Genomic DNA, 13,965 nt, shown 5'->3' with positions numbered 1-13,965 from the left:
TATGTCTCTTTATTTATTTGCTTGCTCATGGGTCTTAAGAGTCGCAAGTTCTCTGTTATTCAGGCTAGGGCCCTTTTTTGAACATCCAAATTATAATTCTGTGAGCCTTCTCTCTTTAAGTTACTTTCAGAATTTCTGAAGAATGCTCTCAAATTCTGGAAAATCATTCTGTTGTTGCTTGCCACTATGGTTGTTTTTTTTCACCCCAGAAAAATCCTCCACCCTCAGCTGATCACAGTTGACTCTTTCAAAGCTGGCTTTCACAGACTGTTACTGTTCTCCAGGGACAATTTTGTCCCCAGCATGTTCCCAGGCTGCATATCTAATCCCACACAGTACAGCTAAATCCAAATTATAGTAGTTTGCAAAATCTTACAAAAGGCTTAGGAAAAGCGAGAGGAAATACTGCATTATTGATACTCCTGGTCCTTACTCGCCCACCCTTCACCCCCCTCACCCCACACCTGCAGTCACACTTCAAAAGCCAGCTTCTCTCCAGCAAGTGGACTCAATCAGGAAACAGATATTGAGTGTCAATTAAGTACCAGGCAGTGTGCTACACATTGGGGATGAACCAGATAGACACAGTTCCTGTTTTCAAGACAGATAGTAAATAAATTACTACAAATAATTGGGAAAATAATTCTAAGTATGCAAAATGCTGCCAAAGAAATACCTGGAGTACGATTTTAAGTCCTCTACATTCTCTAGTGGCCCCGGGGTAGGGGGGCCAAATTAGTAACGGTATAATCTGTAGAAAAGCAATTCTGACCTTAAGGAAGATAGTATTTTACATTATGCAGACAATTTAGCTCCTAGTTTTTTTAATTTCCTCCATGGAGAATGAAAAGAGCCAAAATGCATGAACACTTAAACTATGTTCTTGGTACCATTCTAAGCCCAATATATATTAATTTATATAATTTCCACAATAACCAATGAAGGAGTCCTACTATTTTCCCTGTTTCACAGATAAGACAACTAAGGCACAGAAAGATTGTAACTAGCTCAAAGTCACATAGCAGGTAATGGCAGAATTAAGAATCCAGGCAATCTGACTGCCAGCCCAAATTCTTTATTACTGGGCTATTACACCTCTCAATACAGAGAATTTGCATCATCTTTTCTCAACAGTGCATTCCTGTCTTCTGCCTCTGAATGTGCCCCCAGGGCCAGGCTGAGAGTGCCCCGCCACATCACACTTCTCCACCAACTGCACTGTTTCTCGTAGTTGCTGACAGCCCACAAGTTCCTCTGTAGAAACCAGAGGAGACCCTTCCTAGGTCTAGTTCACAGGGATCACTCATCTCTGAATTCGTGTACAATCACTGTGCACAGACACACTCTTACAGGTTATGTTCTCTACTAGGTTTACAGCAAGTGTGTTTCCCCAAAGTAAAGAGCACATGCCTTGTACAGAACTGGTACTCAGAAATATTAAGAGAGGGTCCCTGGGTTGTAGGGGTCTGTATGATAGGCAGCAAAGTCAGTGGCAAATGGACATTTTAGTTCTTGATTTTATGTTTTTTTATGATTTTTTTTTACAAAAGTCTATGGATATTAAGACCATATCTGGAAAATATTCAATAAACATTTAACATACCAAAGCATTGTGCCAAGTATTAGAAGTAAAACTGACTCTCTTTCCTGAACTATATACCTAAATTGCCAGCTGCCTTCCAGGTACAACCACAGGTTCAAATCCAAGACTATTATCCTGATCCCTGCAACTCAGAAACACATATTCCAAATGGCTCTTCCTCAAGGTTTCAGCACTTCTTGCAGGCTCTCCATCATCATCTTTGGGGTACATGTCAATCGTTAAAAATATCAAAGTTATATATTCATTGTATGATGGTAATGAGGGGCTTCCCTAATAGCTCTAGTTGGTAAAGAATCAGCCTGCAACGCAGGACACTCTGGTTCAATTCCTGGGTCAGGAAGATCTGCTGGAGAAAAGATAGGCTACCCACTCCATTAATCTTGGGTTTCCCTGGTGTCTCAGCTGGTAAAGAATCTGCCTGCAATGTGGGATACCTAGGTTCAATCCCTGAGTTGGGAAGATCCCCTGGAGAAGGGAAAGGGTATCCACTCCTGTAGTCTGGCCTGGAGAATTCCATGGACTTTATATAGTCTATGGGGTCACAAAGAGTTGGGCATGACTGAGAGACTTTTACTTTCAATGAGGGGACAGTACTAGACACCCTGTACTTTAATCATCTGCCAACTTAATAATACCATGAGGGCAACTCTCTTTGTTTATATAGCTCTTGGATTAGTGGTGGGGCAGCTCCAATTTTATTACATAATAAAAGAGTTTTCAATTATGCTCAGAACATTTTTATTTATTGAGAATTTAAGTGGGACAAATGAAACACAGGAATTGTTATGCTTTTCACAGTTCCAGAAACAAATCTTCATGCGATGAAGAAACATAATTAAATGAAACTTAAATTTTAAAAGCTAACGATTCACTTTAATGATTCATGGTTAGACATGTTTAGTTTTCTCCCACAATTTCAATCCAGAATTAATTGGCTTCTAAAATAAAATACATGGAATACTGAAGACTCACTTGAAACTTAATGCAACAAATATGAACAAGATTTTTAGTTCTTTGTGACTTTCTGTAAAAATTCCATAACTGTATTGGTGTAGATTACAATAGAGATAAAATCTCGTTCCTGTGTTGGTATTCTACAAAAATTTAAAGAAAGGCATCTTGGTATTTGTTTTCTTCTGCTCTGCACAGGTTTTTACATTTTACTTGAATTAACTTGCAGGGTAAATGTTTATCTGTAAATCAGTGTTAAAATAAAAAATTGGTAAAGCAAAAACAGTAAGTATAGATAACCTGAAAAAATATTAAGACACTTCCCCCATGCCGTAACAGTGGTATAAAACATGAACATGACGCTTGATAGGATCCACAATAAAGTAAGAAAATGTCTGTTCATGACTCTTTGTTGAAGGGTAGCACACACCAACAGAATCCTGAAAAAGATAAACTTTTTAAATATACAGCTACATTTAAATAATAATCAATACATTTAGGTATTATGTATTTTCTATTAAAATATCATGAAGCACATATCAAATCTTTAACAATAAGTTGGACAGCACAGTCTACTATGCCAACAACACATATATACTATGCACACATGCATACTTGACCTTAAGGAATTTATAATCCAGAGGAAACTCTATCTTTTAAAAAAGTGCTAATATAGAAAAAATAGTTTTGTATTTTTCTTCTATCTTTGCTTTTGTTAGAACATAGTCTGTACATACTATTTGGGCTGGGACTATGTTTCTTTTGTTTAACCCTGGACCCTAGCCCAGCACAGTAGCTGATACACAGTAGGAATTTTAAAAATAATTATTCAGTGATTGAATAGTTACAAACTGCTTCATATGTATAATAATATTTTGTGCAATGCTAAAATTCAAGTATCAGATTCTGTGATACAAAAACATTTATGCCATTCTTACTTATTTGTCCTATAAATTATGGTTTGACAAGTTTAAGGAACTGTGTTCTACCTCATCTGAGCTACAGATTTAGCTCTAAAAGAAGTAACTATTATTAGGCATGGATAACAGAAAAGCTGGGGGGAAAAGTTCATCCCGTTCTCCAAATACAGCATAGCTCATCAACTTTTAAGAGAAAACTATTAAGTTTATGTTAACTATGTTCTGTGCATACATGTATGAAGTAAAAAAATAAAAGTGTTAAGTTGTTCAGTCACGTCCAGCTCTTTGGAAGACCCCGTGGACTGTAGCCCACCAAGCTCCTCTGCCCATGGAATTCTCCTGGCAAGAATACTGGAGTAGGTAGCCATTCCCTTCTCTAAGAGATCTTCCCACTCCAGGGACTGAACCTGGGTCTCCTGCATTGCAGGCTTATTCTTTACTGCCTTAGCCACCAAGGAAGTGTATACACGGATATGTTCTATTAACCATGTCTCTCCTAGTTGCTAACTCCAGTTACAACAATCCTTTTAATAACAAGTAATTAAATTGATTGGCTGCAAATTTCCCCCTCAACACTTACATATGCTGTAACTTTAAAAATAGAAGAGGTAATTTGTATTTTCTTGGTTTGAGGATTCTTCCGAACACTAAAATAGGGGGGAAAAGGGAACATTTTAAAATTCAGCAAACACTAGCATAATACATTTAAGATACTGATCTCTTTTAGTACTTGGGTGTCCTCGTTCACATATAACATGGAAATATAAAATATCTAATTAAGTAGTTTGAAAAGGACGGCATCTGTGGTTTCAGCAAGGTTGACTGAATTGAAATTGCAGAAAATGGAATTTTTCAGTTAGAGGGTTTGAGGTCAGTTTGAGACTCAGATGATAAAAGCAGTCTCAGGCCAGAGAGAATTACTGACAAACAAGAATAGGTTAAAGTTAGACTTAATGGTAAACAGCTTAAAGGGGTAGATAAAAGCATACTAAAGACTTAAATAGCCTGAACATAAATTCCAGTTCTGTCACCAATTTGTTATTCTACTTTAAGCAAGATTAACCTTTCTGAACATTAGTTTCCTCATATGTGAACTCATGATACGGTTCCTTTTAGGATTATATGAGAATTAGGTGGAATAATATCTATGAAAACTATTTGTTAAATCATGTATTGCTAAATTAAAACCACTTTCTCTCCTAGCTCTTTCACTTATTCTCCCCACAAAAGATAATCTTTAGTAACACATAGTGCGGAAGCAAACTGAGGATTGGGGAAATAAATGACTTAAAATATATATAAATAAATACACATTAAATTTATAATGCTTTACAATCTGCAAAAAACCTTTTTATACTTTACTTCACATAAAGATCACACAACTCAGTGAGGTAGGCATCATTCTGCCCATTTAATAGACAATAGAACTAGAGAAGTTAAATGATATATTTAAGACATTCCAACTAAAAGTGGCATTTCTGGAAATAGAATGTAGGTGATAAGGAGTCCAGTTTTCTTTCTCTACATTTCACCTGTTTATCTATACTTACGCTATAAATTCATATGCATCAAAGGTATTGTTCATGTGTTATGTGTGTAGTTTAAATTTAAAGGAAGGGAACCCTCTTCACTTTGTCAGGTGAGATTACTGCTTTCCCTTCACTATGTATGTAAAAAAAATGGGGGCAAAGAGAGACGAGCAGGAAGAAGGGGGACTCTGGGGGAGGGTATGCACGTACATGTGTGTTTGAGCTTGGGTACCTGTTGGAGGTGGCCCACACGGACCATTTCAGGGTTTAGGGTTCAAGATTCTTAGGGAGTTTTCATCTCAAAAACATTTCACTAAGATTTAAACCCAGGAATCATGCAATTATATTGATTTCTATCTATTTCTGTAACATGAGTTGAGGTCATCTTCTTTCATTTCTTTTTTTTTTTTTCTTCTTTTTTTTTTTCCTTTCATTTCTAATGCCTAAGATACACTGCTTGACAGTTGGAGACTACATTTAAAACTTCTTGCTTATCATAGGGAAGACTATAACCACTACATATAAAACATTTATATATACCTATATGACCACCCAGATTAAAATACAGAACCTATCTATAGTTATATCTAATTTTAAATCTTGATCTGGAGGTGGTTATTTGGGTATAAACATATATAAAAATTCACTGAGCTTATGTGTACTACGATTTGTTGAGATTACTGTATGCAAATTACTCCTTAGTTTAGAAAAGTCTAAAAAAAAAAGAACCCTTGTAAATGTTTGTGCTTATCAGATGAACTCGGAGGAAAATTTAGTATTTGATACTACCTATATAATCACTTAACACCTACAAACACGTACCATAGATGTCTTACTTTTATAAAGAAACTGCATTGGTACATTATTAGAAGTTGGTTCTTAATAGATATAAATATTATTCCACTTTACTACCTCTGATCCTGTATTACTGTTACTTTAAAATATCTCTAAGACAATTTGTCTGATTTTTTATAAATCAAGCAAACTACAGTATTATCTGTCTTATATCTCATAAGAAAAAAAGAAAAGGAAATGTAAAGTGATATTCATTTGTGCCCTGGGGTGTTCTACTAACAATTGCATTGTATCAGATTTTTAGCACTCACTAAGTCACTCTCCAAAAACTGGTTCCAAATCGGGAAAGGAGTACATCAAGGTTGTATATTGTCACTCTGCTTATTTAACTTATATACAGAGTATATCATGAGAAACGCTGGGCTGGATGAATCACAAGCTGGGATCAAGATTGCTGGGGGAAATATCAATAACCTCAGATATGTAGATGACACCACCCTTATGGCAGAAAGTGAAGAAGAACTAAAGAGCCTCTTGATAAAAGTGAAAGAGGAGAGTGAAAAAGTTGGCTTAAAGCTCAATGGTGTGATCACTCATCTAGAGCCAGACATCCTGGAATGTGAAGTCAAGTGGGCGTTAGAAAGCATCACTACAAACAAAGCTAGTGGAGGTGATGGAATTCCAGTTGACCTATTTCAAATCCTGAAAGATGATGTTGTGAAAGCACTGCACTCAATATGCCAGCAAATTTGGAAAACTCAGCAGTGGCCACAGGACTGGAAAAGGTCAGTTTTCATTCCAATGCCAAAGAATGCTCAAACTACCGCACACGCTAGTAAAGTAATGCTCAAAATTCTCCAAGCCAGCCTTCAGCAATACGTGAACCGTGAACTGCCAGATGTTCAAGCTGGTTTTAGAAAAGGCAGAGGAACCAGAGATCAAATTGCCAACATCCGCTGGATCATAGAAAAAGCAAGAGAGTTCCAGAAAAATATCTATTTCTGCTTTCTTGACTATGCCAAAGCCTTTGACTGTGTGGATCACAATAAACTGTGGAAAATTCTGAAAGAGATGGGAATACCAGACCACCTGACCTGCCTCTTGAGAAATTTGTATGCAGGTCAGGAAGCAACAGTTAGAACTGGACATGGAACAACAGACTGGTTCCAAATAGGAAAAGGAGTACATCAAGGCTGTATATTGTCACCCTATTTATTTAACTTATATGCAGAGTACATCATGAGAAACGCTGGACTGGAAGAAACACAAGCTGGAATCAAGATTGCCGGGAGAAATATCAATAACCTCAGATATGCAGATGACACCACCCTTATGGCAGAAAGTGAAGAGGAACTCAAAAGCCTCTTGATGAAAGTGAAAGAGAGTGAAAAAGTTGGCTTAAAGCTCAACATTCAGAAAACTAAAATCATGGCATCTGGTCCCATCACTTAATGGCAAATAGATGGGGAAACAGTGGAAAGTGTCAGACTTTATTTTTTTGGAGCTCCAAAATCACTGCAGATGGTGACTGCAGCCATGAAATTAAAAGATGCTTACTCCTTGGAAGGAAAGTTATGACCAACCTAGATAGCATATTAAAAAGCAGAGACATTACTTTGCCAACAAAGGTCTGTCTAGTCAAGGCTATGGTTTTTCCAGTGGTCATGTATGGATGTGAGAGTTGGACTATAAAGAAAGCTGAGCACAGAATTGATGCTTTTGAAGTGTGGTGCTGGAGAAGACTCTTGAGAGTCCCTTGGACTGCAAGGAGATCCAACCAGTCCATCCTAAAGGAGATCAGCCCTGGGTGTTCATTGGAAGGACTGATGTTGAAGCTGAAACTCTTAAAACTCTGGTGACCTGATGTGAAGAACTGACTCATTTGTACAGACCCTGATGCTGGGAAAGATTGAAGGTGGGAGGAGAAGGGGACAACAGAGGATGAGATGGTTGGATGGCATCACCAACTGGATGGACATGGGTTTGGGTACACTCCAGGAGTTGGTGAGTGACAGGGAAGCCTGGTGTGCTGCAGTCCACGGGGTTGCAAACAGTCAGATCTGACTGAGCAACTGGACTGAACTGAAGTCACTCTCCAGGTACCATGGTTTTTAAGGATATTGGAACATAATTTCCACATAGTTCTTTTAAAAAATATGATTAGGGAATTCCCTCATGATCCAGTGGTTAAAAATTGGTGCTTTCACTGCTAGGGCTCCTTGTTGGATCCTTGGCTAGGGAACTAAGCTCCTGCAACCCTCATAGCACAGCCAAAAAAAAAAAAAATTGGATGTTAACAGTATGATTATATTAATGGTTTAGAAATAAAATAATATGACTGATTTCTTATCAATATCATTTGTGCTAATTTCTAAGGATTTGTCCCATATTGATTCTAAACGTCATGGTGTACAGACCATTCTAGCTAACTCTGCTCATTTTAAGAAACAATAATCCTATTGCTTAATAAGCATCAGAAGGCCATAATCTAAGCTGCTGCTGCTGCTGCTAAGTCGCTTCAGTCGTGTCCGACTCTATGAGACCCCATAGATGGCAGTCCACCAGGCTCCCCCGTCCCTGGGATTCTCCAGGCAAGAACACTGGAGTGGGTTGCCATTTCCTTCTCCAATGCATGAAAGTGAAAAGTGAAAGTGAAGTCGGTCAGTCGTGTCTGACTCTTAGCGACCCCATGGAGTGCAGCCCCCCAGGCTCCTCTGTCCATGGGATTTTCCAGGAAAGAGTATTGCGTGGAGTGCCATTGCCTTCTCTTAAACCAGTTCAAATCATAAATCTGCGGGAGATATATAGTTTGGGGAACCTCTCCAAAAAATCTGACAAGAGTGTGTTTAATGTCTAAAATAGTAAAGACAGAGGCACTGTTAGTGCGTATAGAATTATTTCTAAGACATTTTCGAAATGTAATGAAACAATTGATCATTTAGTCTGATAAAATGATTCTAAAGTATTGCCTATGTGATTTAAAGAAGCCATAATCCTTGAAAATAAGGCATTTCCTAAAACATTTAAGATGTCTATTATAGGATTTATATTAATAATTATGGATGAGGGATAAAATACCTTAAGAATGTTTTTATCCTTTTGTTTGAGCTGCTGCTGCTGCTGCAAAGTCGCTTCAGTCGTGTCCGACTCTGTGCGACCCCATGGACTGCAGCCTACCAGACTCCTCCATCCATGGGATTTTCCAGGCAAGAGTACTGGAGTGGGTTGCCATGAGCTAGAGACCTCTAAAATCAGGCTCTGTAATGTGCCCCCAATATCTACTGATACAAACATATGGGATCAACTTCTTTGCTAAAATTACATAGTAACAATGTTTACCTGCAAGGGCAGGTTAGATACTGTAAGGTAGCCACTGCATGTATAATTAGAAAGAGAGCAGATATTTTTCTAAAGCAGGTAAAAACACCCAAATTTCAAGTAAAGGAACAGAAAAAAATATTCTTGGTTAAACTTGTACAAATGACACGACTAGATATGTGGCTCAGAATTCTGAGAAATTACTGACGATACTTCAAGTTCCACCTGTGCTTTCTCTCTTCTATATCCCTTGATAACGGCTATGTTGAACCACACTATATCTTTATCTTAACCAAGATGTTTATTCTCATCATAATTTTCTACTGAAGTTGCGTTGAGAAGACGTCTTTTCCTCATTCACCAAAGAAACTCATAAGCATGCTTAAACTTGGATCATTGAGAGAAATATTTAATAGTTCTCAAAGAAAAGTAATGCTCTAACTGGCTAGTCTTCTCAGTCACCCTAGAACAACAGACTTGGGGTGCATCGCCCCTGAATTGGGAACAGACTGCCCTCCTCTTTGCTGGCCCTTGTGGACTCCATTCCATCAAGAAATTCTTGACCACTTGTACCCACACTGACAATGTCTTCTTTTGAAATTCTGAGGTTTTTATTACAGTATAAAGAGCTATAAACATTTGCCTATACATAACTGAACATTGGATTATATAAAAAATACTTATAAAATATTTTAAGCAATTACTTTATTATTATTTCCTATGTTAACTTGTAATTTCCTTGAGGTCAGAGACCACCTGATGATGCCTCTTGCACTCCTGAGTGCCTCCTGATGACTCCTCAGTGCCTGCCAGGGTTCCGTGCCCAATATTAACACTTGCTGGTGGCCTAATCAAGTGAGTCCATGGATACAGTTCCTATTCTTTGTATACGATGTCATGAATTTTGGCTACTCATTTTATGAGTGACCATAACTCTGAGTCATACATTTCTTAGCACCCTCAAACACAGAAGAGAATCACAAGAATTCAGGCAAGAGAATGTGGGAAAAAACTGTAGTTTCTGTGATGTTTAGGTTCTGAAGTTGTTTCAAGTATCTCTAACAGAACCTCTTCCTCCACGGCACATGGCAGTGAGGAATTCCACAGGTTCCTGTGGCTGGTGAGGGACAGCACACTGTGGCGTGTGTGTGTCTGGGGTATGCTGAGGAGTATCTAGTGGGAGTGCTAGAAGTCGTCTAAATTTTCATGGACTGCAAACGATAAGAATATGTTTGATGTAGGTATGTGCATCTTGCTTCTGAAATTGTTTCTGTAATTTCTCTTCTAATAATCTTTATGAATTGACACAATAACTGTTTCATAAAAATCAGAAACAGATTATAGAAATATTTTTGTTTTTAAAACTGTATCAGAAATAAACTCAGGAGAGTAACTGAAGCATGCAGTTTGTTGTTCAGCTGTATGACACGTGTAATGGTATGAGAATCAAGGTGTTGAGGATAGTCAAGTAGTAAGAGTCTAATAGGAAGCTAGTTCTACTGTTTGCCTATTAAAGTAAAAATCTGTAAACAAACTCTGGGAACCTTTGCTTTTACTTTTTCCTATCCTGTTTGCCTATTAACATGATCCAATATCTTCATCATTGAAAAACCCAACCATAGAATGTTCACTCAAATTAAAATAAATCAAAGTTCTTATCCTCACGTGATCTTCAAAAAGAAAAAAAGCCCTAGTCCAATACCAAAAACAAAATTAGGATTAATTTTGAAAAGATAAACACCTTGGTGAAATTCTTCCCCCTTCCTTAGAACAAAGGTAATTTTTTTACTATTATTTATTAGTAATAGTCAAGCAAATTCAAACATCCTGAGGGATCTCACGTCTCCTTGAGATTTAAAAGGAGGCCTGGGGGGAAAAGGGAGACCTGGAAGACAGCAGTTGCCAGTAAGGGATAGAGTGAGTGACAGGCCTGGCTGAGGAAAGGTCAAGAGGCAGAAGACAGAACTGAGGACCAAAACAGGGTCAGGGAGATGAAATGTTCTAGTTTGGAAGTGAAGAAGGAGGCTCTGAGGAGAGAGCCAGAGAAGTGCTATTTTTGTTCACTTTGGTTATTAATAGATCCACAAATGGAGGCTGGGTAATCTCACCAGAGGTAAACAATTTCCTCTGCTCTTCAGAGATTTACATGTTGTAACACAGCAACATTACCTCACTAGATCCTTATAGATAAGCTTTGTTGTTTCCAGATATGGATTAATTACATCTTCATATTGACAAAGGGCTCCACCAAGGCAAAGATGTTTGAAAAGACAAAACAGGAACTCTTCTCTCTCTGGTTGGCTGAATACTTCATATTTTTCTGAGTCTTCCACTAGCAAAACCTATATAAGATGATAAAATTCATCTTAATGTAACATAATTCGAGGTTCTAATTTTTATGCTTTCAAAAGTTTCAATTTATATGTTTAAAAGTGATTTTAGAACTATTTTAAGAACCAATCCCGAGGCCATGGAGAAGAAGATCTGTAAGACCTGTGCTTATTTTCCCTCCATTAGGTAATAACACTCAGTGAAAGGAATAAATCTAAATACAAGCCTTCTCTTCTGTTGCTTTGTTCTAGTTTAATCTTTAGTACTTTCGTGCTACTGCAATTTTAGTCTTGAGTCACTGTGAATCTCATTTGGAAACAATGGGAGTATAAATAAATGGAGAAACTTCTCCATCATAATCTTTGCTTCTACCAAGAAACTAAACAAAATTGTTCATTTTCTAAGCCCTCTCATGGTGTTTGGATTACTACTTTCCTTATGCCTGCAGTTACTCCATTTTGAACTATTCTGGTAGCTGGAGCCTCATAATCACCTCTCTCTTTTTTTCCTGCTCTCCTCTAATAATATCACCTTACACATCACCAACTTACATGGACTCTTGCTCCTTGAGCCCTTGCTACCTCTTTCGGAAAACAGTTTGGCTAGCTCTGATGTGGAGGATTTTCTTACACCATTGTGAATTACAGACAGTTGCTTAATTTGTTGACTGCAGTGGACACAAACAGGTGATGAATGTATACTACAAAATATATTCCTTTTTATTGAATTGCTTATACACCACTTACTTGAAAAAAAGAATGTGAACTAAGCTAACAATAAAATATAGATACACTAAGATAAAAATAATAAGAAACAAAAGAATGTAACCAAGACATAAATTGGGAAGAGAAAAAAAATACACAGAAGGAACTCTAGATGGAGAAAAGCTATAAAAATTGTGTGTAACACTTAATACTGCCATACAGGTAAAGGAGGGACACATGAGTCATATAACAATCACAGTCTAGCAGTAAGAAGCACATTTTTATTAGGAAAATTGATTAAACTTAATCATTTTATTTACCTTAATCTCAAATGAAAATCACTTCAAGGTCATTACATAAAGAGGCATTTAAAAGTAATAAACTTTATGGTACTGTCTGTATATAATTTACTTATAATGACTTGATGAAAGCCAAAGTATATAGAGTAAAAGATAGGTGAGGGCTTCCCCGATGGCTCAGTGGTGAAGAATCCACCTGCCAATGCAGGAGACACGAATTTGATCCCTGGTCTGGGATGGTCTCACATGCTGCAGAGCAACTAAGCCCATGCGCCACATCTACTGAGTCTGCGTTCTAGAGCCCAGGAGCCACAACCACAACTAGCTGCTGCAAATACTGAGGCCCACACAGCCTAGAACCCGCGTTCCACCACAAGAGAAAGCCTACATACTGCACCCAGAGAGTAGCCCCTGCTTGCTGCAAGTAGAGAAAAGCCCACCCCGCAACGAAGATGCAGCACAGCTATAAAAAAATAATATTAATAATAATAAAAAAAGATAGTTGAGAGGAAGTGGGCCACAGTTTATTATTCTGTGTGCCACATGTAACACTTGCACTTCTCCCCTCCGTCTCTTCCTCCCTCTCGATAAGGAAATGTTGTGATACTGAAACCCAGGTTTGCAGCTGCTTAAAGTTCTGGCCCTTAAAGAACAGTTCATACATTTCTAACACAAGGACTCTCATATACTGAACTGATTAGGCTGTGCAATTAAAAGATTGCAATAGAAAAATTTTGTAGTGAATGTTAAAACAATAATGCTTTATGTCTGATCTCCCTGTTCACATACAGATCTGTTCAGCTGTGTAGCCCTCCAAGAGTAGATATGCGATAGTTAATGAGTCCAACTTCTGAGCCCCAGTCAGGAAGGATACTATGATCAGTTCTTACCTGAGAGCTGGCCTACAGAATCTGTATTGCTACACAGTGGGAGGGACCTTTCCAGTTCAGGCTAAAGCTAGAAGCTATTTTGGCACCCGACTCCAGTACTCTTGCCTGGAAAATCTCATGGACGGAGGAACCTGGTAGGCTGCAGTCCATGGGGTCACTAAGAGTCGGACATGACTGAGTGACTTCACTTTCATGCATTGGAGAAGGAAATGGCAACCCACTCCAGTGTTATTGCCTGGAGAATCCCAGGGACAGGGGAGCCTGGTGGGCTGCCATCTATGGGGTCGCGCAGAGTCAGACACGACTGAAGCAACTTAGCAGCAGCAGCATTTATATATATTTTTTTAGCCAGAAAGCAACAAAGTTAAATAAAGCCTTCTCTGTTGCCACAGAATGGCAAAGAACACAAGAGCAAAACATAGAGGCAAGCAGCAAAAAACATGGAGCCCCAATACTTCCTGAATAGAGGCGCTATTCACCGCAATAAATAAAACAGGCAGCAAAAGGTGGTTTTGCAGAGTATTCTGTTGAAAACTAAACCCTTTTAAAAAGTCCATTGCTGAGGCTCTCTCTATAGAGGTGAGGGCATAGGAGTGAGAGTTCTTTTAGGTACTGTTCTAGTGAA

General features: G+C 38.1%; 1 protein-coding gene across 2 annotated transcripts in view; it reads right to left on the bottom strand.

The window, feature by feature from the left end:
* Positions 1-2,184: 2,184 nt before the first annotated feature.
* Positions 2,185-13,965, bottom strand: part of CFAP300 (cilia and flagella associated protein 300) — a 29,465-nt gene continuing 17,684 nt past the window's right edge. The window contains exons 5-7 of one of the 2 annotated variants that reach the window (XM_005891121.2): positions 11,286-11,458; positions 4,055-4,121; positions 2,186-2,994 (exon numbers count right to left, since the gene is read on the bottom strand). In XM_005891121.2, coding sequence (XP_005891183.1) covers positions 2,866-2,994; positions 4,055-4,121; positions 11,286-11,458 — 369 coding nt within the window. In that variant the 3' untranslated portion in view covers positions 2,186-2,865. Of the gene's footprint in view, positions 2,995-4,054; positions 4,122-11,285; positions 11,459-13,965 lie in introns of both variants that reach the window. The other variant, XM_070384321.1, reaches the window with a different exon arrangement.

Source organism: Bos mutus, chromosome 15 (genome assembly GCF_027580195.1).
Source record: "Bos mutus isolate GX-2022 chromosome 15, NWIPB_WYAK_1.1, whole genome shotgun sequence".
In the NCBI taxonomy this organism is placed as follows: domain Eukaryota; kingdom Metazoa; phylum Chordata; class Mammalia; order Artiodactyla; family Bovidae; genus Bos; species Bos mutus.
This window is presented reverse-complemented; position numbering and strand designations above follow the sequence as displayed.